The sequence below is a fragment of the Microtus ochrogaster genome, chromosome 24, assembly GCF_000317375.1.
Source record: "Microtus ochrogaster isolate Prairie Vole_2 chromosome 24, MicOch1.0, whole genome shotgun sequence".
NCBI lineage: Eukaryota > Metazoa > Chordata > Mammalia > Rodentia > Cricetidae > Microtus > Microtus ochrogaster.
The window spans coordinates 31,837,688-31,849,418 of NC_022024.1; the positions used below are offsets into that span (position 1 = coordinate 31,837,688).

Sequence of the window (11,731 nt, forward strand, 5' to 3'; positions counted from 1 at the left end):
TTAGGGTTGTTATACCTTTAAAATTGGTGTACTATTGCTTCATGTGTTAGGGTTGTTATACCTTTAAAATTGGTGTACTATTGCTTCATGTGTTATGGTTGTTATAACTTTAAAACTGGTGTACTATTGCTTTATGTGTTAGGGTTGTTATAACTTTCAAGGCTCCCAATTTAATTAAAACATGAGACAGTTTTTGTTTTATTTATATATCTAACTTCTACTTAACATTTTAAAGATTATATTTAGAGAGAGACACAGACTCTCTCTCTCTCTCTCTCTCTCTCTCTCTCTCTCTCTCTCTCTCTCTCTCTGTGTGTGTGTGTGTGTGTGTGTGTAAAATCAGGGAAGCTTGAGGGAATGGCTTTCCTTTTTTACCATGTGGGACTTAGGTTTTCATTCTTGGCAGCACATGCCTTATCCACTGAGACATCTCTCACTCCACCTCTGCATACTTTCAAGGAGGTAGAGGCAGGTGGATCTCCATGAGTTCAAGGCTAGCCTGATCAACAGCAAGTTCCAGGATAGCCAGGATTGTTACAGAGAAAGCCTGTTTTGAAAACTCTGGGTGAGTGGGGAAATCATTTGAGTTTGAGCAAACATCTCTGCTTACTCTGAGACAGTTGCACACTTTACTATATAATTTAGATTTATTCCTTGAACTATTTTGTTTTTGGCAGATTTCATCTTTACAGTAAGCAACTAACTTTAAAATTATAAATCAGGTTCTCCTGCCTCAACTCCTGGGATGCTAGTATTATAGTATGTTACCACACTTGGTCATTTTTTAAATAATTTTTATAGTCTTTTTTTATTTAAAGTTAGATTAGTAAGATGTTAAAAAGATGTTTTTAGTCTATGAGAATTTCATACAATGCATTTTGGATATATTTATTCCCTCAATTCCTCCCATAGCGATCCCCTCCCCCCTCCCATTTCTTCCCTCCCAACTTTGAGATTCTTTTTCTTTCTCCATTCAGTCCAGTTTCCCAGCTGGTCTGGGCATGAGGTCTGCTCTGGGATGAGGCTGACCTCCCAGGAGTCACACTTAAAGGAAACTGACCCCCCTGCCTGCAGCTTTCAGTGCCACTGGCTCCTCAGCTAGAGGCAGGGTTTGATGCCCACTTCCTGCTCCTTCCGCTGTGATTTTGTCTGCCTGGTGTTTGCATAGGTCTTGTGTACGCTGTCACAATGGGTCTGAGTTCACACGTGCGACGTCCTGTTGTGTCTGGAGAACACTTTCCTTGGTGTTACAGCTGCTATTGACTGTTATAGCCTTTCCACTGTAATGGCTGTTCTTAGTTGTCCACTTGCCTATAGCTGGAATGAACTGTAATCCAAAATGAAGGGCACACCTGTGGTCCAGATCTCAAGGCCGGAAGTCAACTTCCTTTGATTCAGATCTTGAGGGGGAGGGCACACCTTTAACCTGGGCTGCACTTTCTGCTGGAAGTCTGTATTAGGGCAGTGGAAGAAGGCAGTTTAGGAACATTTTAGGTTTCAGATCTTCAAGTTAGGGTTGCTCAATATGACAGAAAATAATAAAAATATGAGCTGAAGATGACATTGATATACTCCAAGCATTTAAAAGTGCAGAGTTTTAATGTCTTGAAGTGGTGAACAATACAATTTTGTTGAAATAAATTGTCATTAGCTGACAGAGAGGGAAAGTTTTAAAGATAGTTGATAACTCTTGCAGTCTAGGGAGGAGGAATCTGTCATCTTTTACCTAGAGCAGCGCATCCAGGATCCTCAGATAGAGTTGTTCTCTTTCCTCATGAACTGTGAAAAGCGTTCCTCTTTAAGAGCAGTGAAATGGCAAGAGTGCCAAAGCCATCCCATGTGATCATTTTTAAAAGATACTGCGAAAAACACATTCAAATTAGATGCGTTTACAGAAGGTGTCGTAGAAGCACTTACTAAAATAAATGCAAGTGAACAGTGAGGTAGGAACCTGGACTTCAGGGTCACTTGTTTTTTAGATTTAATTAGTAGCATATGAGACTTTTCCCCTCTGCTTGTGTATACTTCTTAATAGTCCAAGAGGTAAGATGTGTATAGATAGTGGGAGCGTCCCTCACCTAAGATCTACACTCAACATGCTCCACCTCTAACAGTTTGAGTGACATGATGTGTTAAGTAGAAAATTCTACACCTGATTGCATGTAGCAGGTTGCATTCAAAATACAAGCCTTTAAATACTGTTTAAAGAATTATCTTCAGGCTGTGTGTGAAGTGCACGTGAAACAGTATCCTATCCGCAAGAGAGTTCATGCATTTGTAAACCTGTGTCTGTCAGGAACAACCCTGGTCCCAAACAGTGCTCTTTGGTTAAGGGTTATGCAGCCTGTACATAAAGGTAAAGCTGTCGCTCAACTTCATTGATGCCTACCACAAGGATAACCATCGGAAATTCTCCTTGTTTGTCCTGTGCTGTTTGTGAGCAGACAGGATGGTGTATTTGCTCTAGAGCCAACGACCAGATGCTGAGTTTTGACTCTTCGTCTTTGTTGTTGTGTTCTTACACAACATTCATTCTCCAGTGTCGTTTTTTTAATGGGGTGACTATGAAATAATGTCCGATGTGAAGAATTGGATACTCCCCAAGAAGGATTTAGCCCAGTACTTGGCACATGGCTGCAAACGTTGCCTGTTTCTGTAATTAATCAGCTGACTTGAGAAACCCTTTATTTGTTCAGCCTTTATAGACTGCTGCCTGCAACTGTAGCTAGAGGGCTTGTTGCCTAAGTTTACTCCTTACCTGACTTCCTTTTGTAGCGCTGTGGTTTGAAAACAACAAGGACCGGGGTTTGAGTTCAAGGTCAGTGTAAGAAACGGCAAAAGTGCTCTTCCAGTTTGGACTTGGATGCTTCAAGAAATTGGATTCTTTAAAAAAAAATTTTTTTTAAAGTTCTATTTGCTTAAGGGAGGGATGGCAGACAGTGAGTGTGGGCACACTTGTCCTGGCACACAGTGCAGGTCAGAGGACATGTTGTGACAGTTCTGTTCTTCCACCCTTGGAAGATCGGGCTCAAGATTGAGAGGTTTGGAGACAGGTGTCCTTAACCACAGAGCCAGCTTACTGGCCCTGGAAATCAGACCCTTAACCACTGGTAGTTATATTTTTGGGTGTTAAATGTCTGACATTGGAGTGGCATTAGATTTCTATTGTAACATTTTACACAGTCCTAATGAATTAATGTCCCCTACTGAACTGACAAGATAAGGCATATCTGTATTTTTCACAGATGCTATTGATCATAAACGTGCAGATCATTGATCAGGTGTATAGCATTGATCAGATGGGTATTAGCAGAAAATGGGTACTTAGAGTAGAAAAGAAACAAAGTGTAGATGTTGGCGTTAAGTTAAGTAATTGAATGTCTATAGTGTGTCAAGAATTGTGGTGCATTAATTGTTTATAGACTGTTAGGGCACGTAGATATGACTTTACTGCTTTTATAGATTTCCTAATAAAATTGGCTACTTAATTTTTTTTAATTAGGAAGTGGCTGTTTTTGTTTTTGATAAAAAGCTGATTGACAAATATCAAAAATTTGAAAAGGATCAAATCATCGATTCTTTAAAACGAGGAGTCCAGCAGCTCACCCGGCTACGCCACCCTCGACTACTTACTGTCCAGCATCCCTTAGAAGAGTCAAGGTAAATTTTGAAAATTCCTACAGGATATGTCCTCGATAAATAGTTAACAATAACTGTTTGTTCTATTTCAAATATCAACAAAATTTCTTGAAATGTGTTGAGATCTTATAGGTCATTTATTACCCTAAAGCTGATATTATTATGCACGCATGTGTCTATTTATTTTCATATATGTGTGTTTGCCTGTGAGTTTGTGTGCGTGCAGCCCAGCAGAAGCCAGAGGTGGTGTCACCCTGGAAGTGGAGTTAATGGTGGCTGTGTGTCACCATGTGGGGTTGGGAACAGAGCCTGGTCCTCCGTGGGCGCAGCCAGTAAGCTCCGTGCAGCCTCTGCGTGTGTCTGATGGAGGTGTCGGCACCTTTCATGTTGTCACGGCTCTGTAAGTGCCTGCAGCAGTCACTGCCTGAAAGGAGATGGCCTTGCCATTTGGCTAGAATTTCCCGTCTCCTTTTCGTTAATTCTTTGGTGATCACTTTTCCGTCTGTGTGAAGTGCTGTTCTAGACGTTATGCCCAGTGTGTCTGTCTGTAGCCCTAAGTTGTTTTAGCATCCATTTTACTTAAGATAAGCTTGGGAAATATTGCTGAGATAATCAGAAAAGAAGATATAGGCATCTTGACTGGACCAATCTTTTAGATAACCCTAGCTTTGCAATTTTTCTACATTATTCATAATCAGTTATTCAGACTTGTTTCTCCTCCTCCTTGGCCCATTGTTCCGTCTTAATTTAGGTCTTAAATTGTCAACTCCTTGTGGTCTGCCCTTTAGAATGTGAAGGATAAGGCAGGAGCAGGCCCGTGGAGGGCACCAAGCTTCCCTGCTCCCTTCAGCTGGGGCAGTTTTGCTGTTGTTGGCTTTATATGTGATGTTTCTGAAGGTTCCTCATAGGAAATCAGGAACTCTCTCTCCCCAAACAGCGGCACAGACATTTACCATGTGCACGACTGTGCTAGATGCTCTGTGTCCCTTACTGCATGTGAGCTTCGTCATTGTGCAGAGCAGAGGGTTGGAAAACTGTTTCAATCTGGCGTGGATGCAGACCTGGGAGTTTTAGCAGCTTGGTTCCGAGCCTGTGCGCGCTCTGTGTACTGTACTATGTGGTGCCTACCAAGAAGCATGCTCACATTTCTTATTATAGAAATGTCTTTGTTAGATGAATTTCATCAGTTTGTCTTATCTCATAATACGTTTGAAGTTTCTCGAGCCAAGAGGGGGCAGTATGCTTTACTATCCTCCTCCCCATAGCTGCTCATACGGTGATTTAGACATTCTAGAATTAGGAGCTTAAACTTTCTTGTATTAACTTGGGTGTATGTGATGTTTGTATGTGGGCACACGTGTTATGGTGCAGGTGTATACGTGCCTGCGTGTGTGTGTGTGCGCATTCATGCGTGTGTGTGTGTGTGTGCGCGCGCGCATTCATGCATTCATGCATGTGTGTGTGGGTCAGAGGGCAATTTTGTGAAATCAGTTCTCTCCTCCCACCCATCATGTGAGTTCTAGGAATTGAACTTGGGTCAAAGTGAAATCAGGGACTTGCATGACAAGTTCCACCTGTTGAGCCATCTTGCTGGCCTCAAAGTTAGGAATTTGTCTTCAGGAAGAGACACAATTCAGAAATTACTTATTAAAAATTGCAGTAAGCATTGATAGGAGGAGGGACACTTTAAGGACTAGAAAAATAACTTCCTTTTAAATCTAGTATTAAGAGTAAGATGATGGGTTTCAAGTCCACATTTCTTAGGTTCAGGGCAGAAGGAGGTAAGCAGTACCTTGCAGACATGAGAGACAAGAGTGCATAGCTGCTGATAAGTAGCCGGCATCTGGGAACGGAGGCCGGATTCAGCCTTGGCACTTTGCAGGTTCTCATTGCTAAGCCCATAGACAAAGACCTAAAATGCTGGGCCTGGGGATTATGACGATGGCAGTGCTGCATTGCGGAGTGTGCGCACAGACGGTGGTGCTCCGCCTTGTGTTTTGCATGATTATCTCATTTGTTCTTACCAGACCCTCCAGGGCATCTCAGCACTGTGTCCCAAAGTGATGGACAAAGTGAGACTCAGATAGTGTGCAGCATCACCAAGACGAAACAGGAAAGCCAGGGCTTAGGGCAAGATCTTAACTGTCTTCCAAGCTTGAGGTGATCGTTGTCATGAGCACAGACTGTTGGTGTCCATGGTAACATTGTCTGACATGGGCACAAACTGTTGGTGTCCATGATAACATTGTCTGACATGGGCACATACAGTCGTTGGTATCCATGGTAACATTATCTGACATGGCCATATAGACTGTTGGTATCCATGGAAACGCTGTGTGAACATTAAATCTTGTAAGTCAAGAAAACAGTAATTAAAACTTAAAAACTGTTAAATCCTTTCAAAATGATGTGCAGAATAGCTAAAACGAAGCTGTTTGGTTGAAGACAGACTGGTACCTGTCTCCCCAATTTGCTCCCGTGGCATATGTGAGGGAGCTGCAGCTTTTTCTGAGCTTTTCTGAAAATTACAGCCTTATAGATAAGTGTAGAACAGGTTTCATGATACAGTTTTTGAGTCTTTTTTTTTTTTTTGGTTTTCAGTCAATCATTTACAAACAAAATTGAGATATTTATCTCCTCTGACTTTTGAATGTAAAGTAGACTGTACACAGAGTGTAAACAGTGCTTGGTTTAAAAGATGAACAGTGTGTCCAGTGTGATTTGTGTGTAGACGTGACTTCATTGGCCGAGGGTGTCGTAATCATGCTGGCTTATAAACCATAATATCTTACTGATATAGATTATATAGATTATCTACTATTTCATATGTATTTAATTTTTATAATGTGTAAAATTGATAGTAACTCTTCTTTTTTTTTTGAAACAGGGATTGCTTGGCATTTTGTACAGAACCAGTTTTTGCCAGTTTAGCCAATGTTCTTGGTAACTGGGAAAATCTACCGTCTTCAATATCTCCAGACATTAAGGATTATACACTTTATGATGTAGAAACGAAGTATGGTTTGCTTCAGGTATGCAGTTTATGTATTTAGTAATGTGCTTTGATCCTATTCTCCCAGGACTCTCCTGTTTCTCTGCTGCTGATCCTCCTGCAGAAGCCCAGAGGAGGGCATCAGATCCCCTGGAGCCAGAGTTACAGATGGTTGAGAGCCGCCATGTGGGTGCTGAGAATTGAATCCAGGGCCTCCATTGCTCTTAACTGCTGAGTCATCTTTTTAACTAGTCTGTCTTCTGCTTTAAAGTAGTTCTTTAGTGACCCAGTGAGTTTAATTAGGGTCACTTACAGAAGCCGGGGACCTTACCAATGGCCACGTCAATGAAGAAAATGTCTCTCCCACTCTCAGCAGGGGAGATGGGGAAGTCCCTGTTCACCCTACGGTGAATGTGGACAGGTCCGGTCTTGTGCAGGTAGTCTTAGCGGCTGTGGCAGACAACACTGCCAACTGTAGAGAACCTTGCCACTGAAGGAGACAGATGTATTCAGCAGTGGACACAAAGTACTTTAGAAGGCAGTTTGGCAGGTCCTTCATGTCTGTTTAACAAAACAACGTTGTCCTCCCTACTAGGGACTACAGCCTCACCAGCCATAGGCTTTGGAGCAGATTTACAGCATTGTAAGTGAGTTTCTCCCTATGGAGCCGGCTCCATTCTGGTCAGAAAGCGGTAGGTCACCCCATAGCAGACTTGTCCCTGCTGCACCAGTGCACATTGACCCTCCAGGGTGTGGTCCACAGCCGAGGCCACTAATACTCATTTCCCCAGAGCCTAGCATGGCACTGTTGGGAACATTGGTGCGCAGCCAGCAGGTCGATGCGTCCAGTGTGGTACCAGCTTTGATTTCTCTATGTCTAGAGGTCAAACGTGTGTTACCTTCTGCAGTAAAGTCTTATCACCTAGTTCTGGTGGGCAGTCAGCAGTGGCAGTTACTTGTATTTTGGAGGGCCTCTTTGACCAGCAGCTCAAAGGAGAGTACCCTACCACTGGCAGTGGAATTTTCATTGAATTTCCTATGGCTTCTGGGGACAGTTATGAATGCTGGCCCCACCCCCCGGCTAAGAGAGGAACTTCTTTGTAGAGATTGTATTTCAGTTTCGTTCCAGGATTTCCCTCACTAGTTTGATTGCTCGCTGTCTAGGAGAACCAACAGGTATTGTGTTCAATATAAGAAGTCATTTCTTTTCAAGAGTTTTTTTTTCACTTTCAGGTTTCTGAAGGATTGTCATTTTTGCATAGCAGTGTGAAAATGGTTCATGGAAATGTAACTCCTGAAAATATAATTCTGAATAAAAGTGGAGCCTGGAAAATAATGGGTTTTGATTTTTGTGTATCATCAAGCAATCCTTCTGAACAAGAGGTAATGACTAAGTGTTAATGTTTGGATTTTTTTAAATTGTGGAACTCTGTGGTCGTATCCACAGTGGACTAGAAAATGTCACATAGTCTGCTAAAGTGTGAGACGCGGTGATGGTGACTGACTGGTACATCTCACTGTCTAATGAGAAACTTCTAGTGTAGGTTGTGCCCGAGAGTGTTCTCCAGATGATTGATTCTGTAGATGTCTCGAGCAAAGGGTCAGCTTAGTTAAATAGGAATTTCTTTCTTCGGAATCCAGGTGTACAAACTGATGTTGTGACTTTAACACCGCGTCCCTGCTGTGAGAATATGGGGTCTTCCTTGGGGATCAGTGTGCTGACATTTATTAGGGACTTTATTAATTTTAAAAATTGGTTGAATTTATTGTTTGACAGTTTCATACACACATATATTACATTCTGTTTAGTGCCCCCCCTCTTTTATTTTCTAAGGTCTTCCATGCATCACCTATTTAATCCTTCCAGCACCTCAGTGTGCTGTGGGAGCACTGAGTTTAGGTGTGTGCTGAGTGTGCCACCCGGATGTGAGCTCCACTCTGCTGCTGTGAGTCAGGACACCTGCCCGTTCGTACTTAGAAATGCTGCTTTAGGCCACACTCTGCATCGATTGCTTCCATAGACTGTGCTAGAGCACCAAGTACAGCTCAGATGTTCATTGCTCCCATTTTCTGGGTTTGGTGATTTGGGAATTTTAGCATTTTCATTTTGCTTGACTCAATACAAATTCTTGCTGTTTTATTTTTTGAAACAGGGTCTCTCTGCATAACCCTGGTTGTCTTAGAACTCATTGTATAGACCAGACTGGCCTGAACATACAGAGGTCCACCTGCCTCTGCCTCCTGAGTGCTGGGAGGAAAGGCGTGTGCCACCATACCTGTCCGGGTTAATGCAGATTTAAAGATAGCTATAGCCTGTAGTGGTTTGCTGTTACTTAATGTTCTAACCTGTCATCCTGTTTCTGTCTTCTTATAGCCCAAGTTTCCTTGTAAAGAGTGGGACCCAAACTTACCGTCACTGTGTCTTCCAAACCCTGAATACCTGGCTCCTGAGTACATCCTCTCTGTGAGCTGTGAGACGGCGAGCGATATGTACTCTCTAGGGGCCGTCACCTATGCCGTCTTTAATAAAGGGAAACCTATATTGGAAGTCAACAAGCAGGACATTTACAAGAGCTTCAGTAGACAGTTGGATCAGGTATTTGCCTGCTAGTCCTTGTTTGAAATGTCTCCTTGGCTTTTTTTTTTTTTTAAATGTAGACAGAAAATTTCTCTTAAAAATAAATATCTTGCCAGCCTGGTCTATAAGAGCTACTTCCAGGAGATGCTCCAAAGCTACAGAGAAAGCCCTGTCTCGAAAAGCCAAAAAAAAAAAAAAAAAAAGAAAGAAAGAAAAGAAAACAAATATCTTTATTAAATCTTTAAAGAATCTCAGCCAGGAGTGTTGGTGCATGCCTTTAATCCCAGCACTCAAGAGGCAGAGACGGGTGGATCTCTGTGAGTTCGAGGCCAGCCTGGTCTACAGAGTGAGTTCCAAGACAGCCAGGGCTACACAGAGAAACCCTGTCTCCAATAGCAAAAAAGAAGAGGATTTTATATGTGCGTATATTTTGATCATATTTGTCCCTTTCCTTCCCCGAATCTTTCAAAATCCACCCCATCTTCTCAGCTGCCCTCCCATCCCATGTTCCTTTTTTGGGTTTTTATAACCCAACAAGTTTAGTCTGTGCTAAACTCAAGGGTGTGTGTGCTCATCCGCTGGTGTGTTACAGACATGTCGGCCACATCCTTAGACAGACCTGTCTTTCCCAGCAGCCTCAGCTCCCAGGCGAGGGCGAGGGCCGAGGTCTTAGGAGTCTTTCTCCCACGTGCTGGAATGCTGACTGCTTCCAAGCCGTGTATTCTTCAGGCAATCACAGCTGCAGAAATTCCCTAATAGAAACGAGAGCTTCAAGTCTGTGTAAAATTCAGTTAAAATGATTTATATAAAGCCTACTAAAGGTGGTTATTACAACTTTCATCATAGCCTTTCCTAGACTTTCTAAAATACTCCTATTTACTTTAGAAACGGAAACATTTTAGTTATGTCGGAAGAATAGTATTTGTGCAGTTAACTGTTGCGTAGATAGGGTTCGTAGCCTTTTGAATGTTTTCTACTCATATGTGTTTGTTTTTTTGAATAGCTGAGCCGTTTAGGATCTAGTTCACTTACAAGTATACCTGAGGAAGTTCGTGAGCATGTCAAACTCTTGCTAAATGTGACCCCAACTGTGAGACCTGACGCGGATCAGATGACAAAAGTGAGTGCCTCCAGCCGTTTGCGTGAGATGATGGACAAAAACCAAAATAGAAGAAACTTAAAATGCATAATTTTATTCTTATATGTGCTCTGTGTTTTAGAATGTACTAAAACTTTGGCTTTTAATATTAAATAGCTAAATAATTACTTATGTATATTTGGTGAAGAAAATTAAGATTTCAAATGAACAGAGATCCTGGAAGTCACCATTAGGGAGGCAGACATTCTAACTGCCCAGAAAAGTCAAAGCATTGTCTTAGATAGTGAGGACTCATGCTTCTGAGGTATTTTATTTTTAGACATTTTATTTATTTATTTTTAGTGGTGTATTAGTGTGTGTCCATGTGAAGGTATATGTATATGAATGCAAAAGTTGCACAATGTTTATGCTGGCAGTTTAACTCAGGAAGGCAACACCTGCTCTTCACTGCTGAGCCATCTTTCCAGCCCCAGCTTTGAAGCTATTTGAAATTCTCAGTATTTTATAAATCATGTTAGTGCTCAGCTAACTCATAAGTGCTGGTGATTTGAATTTGAAAAGTTAATTTCTTATTTGGAGTTTTCTAGTTAGAATTTTAATGTATGTAATATATGTATGTAATTACATTTTTAATAGAAATGTACTGTTTGGAATATCGCTGAATGTTTCTGAATACGTTTTCACTTTGTTGTGGTAATTTTTGGCTATGAGTAATTTTAACTGGATAGTTATCAAGATAACTGATTTGCATACTTGTAGATTCCCTTCTTCAATGATGTTGGTGCAGTCACACTTCAGTATTTTGATACCTTATTCCAAAGAGATAATCTTCAGAAATCCCAGTTCTTCAAAGGATTGCCGAAGGTTCTGCCAAAGCTGCCCAAGGTTTGCTATCAGTTTATTTACATAGTCAGGAGATTTTGTTTCATGTTACTTACTATAATAAACCACTCCTCCAAAGATGCAAAACAGCTTTACCCGAGGGACAGATATGACAGTAATGTACTGCAAACTAAAGCCAAAGCTCAGTTATTATGCAGCAATCAAAGGACTTTCAAAAATAGGATGACCTGTGGTGGACATCATGTCCAAAAGCTGTCCGTGAACAGCCGCAGTGGAGCTCATGCCTCTCCAGCGTTAAAGAGTGCATTGGTGTTGGTGCAAACCTTCCCGGTTCCTTTACTCAACAACGAATCCAAAATAGTGTTAAAGGTGGCGAAGAGGCCGGGTCTGGTAGCACACACCTCCCAGCACCTGGGTGGCAGGGCCGAGTTCTAGACTAGCCAGATTGTGTAGTGAGACGGACAGAAACAAAAACGGTGGATGCTGGGCGGTTTGGATGCTCAACTTACTAAACCTGGATGGAGGTGGGCGGTCCTTGGACTTCCCACAGGTCAGGGAGCCCTGATGGCTCTACGGGCTG

General features: G+C 42.0%; 1 protein-coding gene across 5 annotated transcripts in view; it reads left to right on the forward strand.

Annotated features, from left to right (window-relative positions):
- Positions 1–11,731, forward strand: part of Scyl2 (SCY1 like pseudokinase 2) — a 59,794-nt gene that overhangs the window by 12,784 nt on the left and 35,279 nt on the right. For all 5 annotated transcript variants that reach the window (XR_003377959.1, XM_026784539.1, XM_026784540.1 and 2 more), the window contains exons 3-8: positions 3,503–3,660; positions 6,527–6,671; positions 7,865–8,014; positions 9,006–9,227; positions 10,213–10,329; positions 11,068–11,193. Coding sequence is in view for 4 of the 5 variants with exons in the window: in XM_026784539.1 (XP_026640340.1) it covers positions 3,503–3,660; positions 6,527–6,671; positions 7,865–8,014; positions 9,006–9,227; positions 10,213–10,329; positions 11,068–11,193 (918 nt within the window). In the remaining variant the exon portion in view is untranslated. The remainder of the gene's footprint in view (positions 1–3,502; positions 3,661–6,526; positions 6,672–7,864; positions 8,015–9,005; positions 9,228–10,212; positions 10,330–11,067; positions 11,194–11,731) is intronic.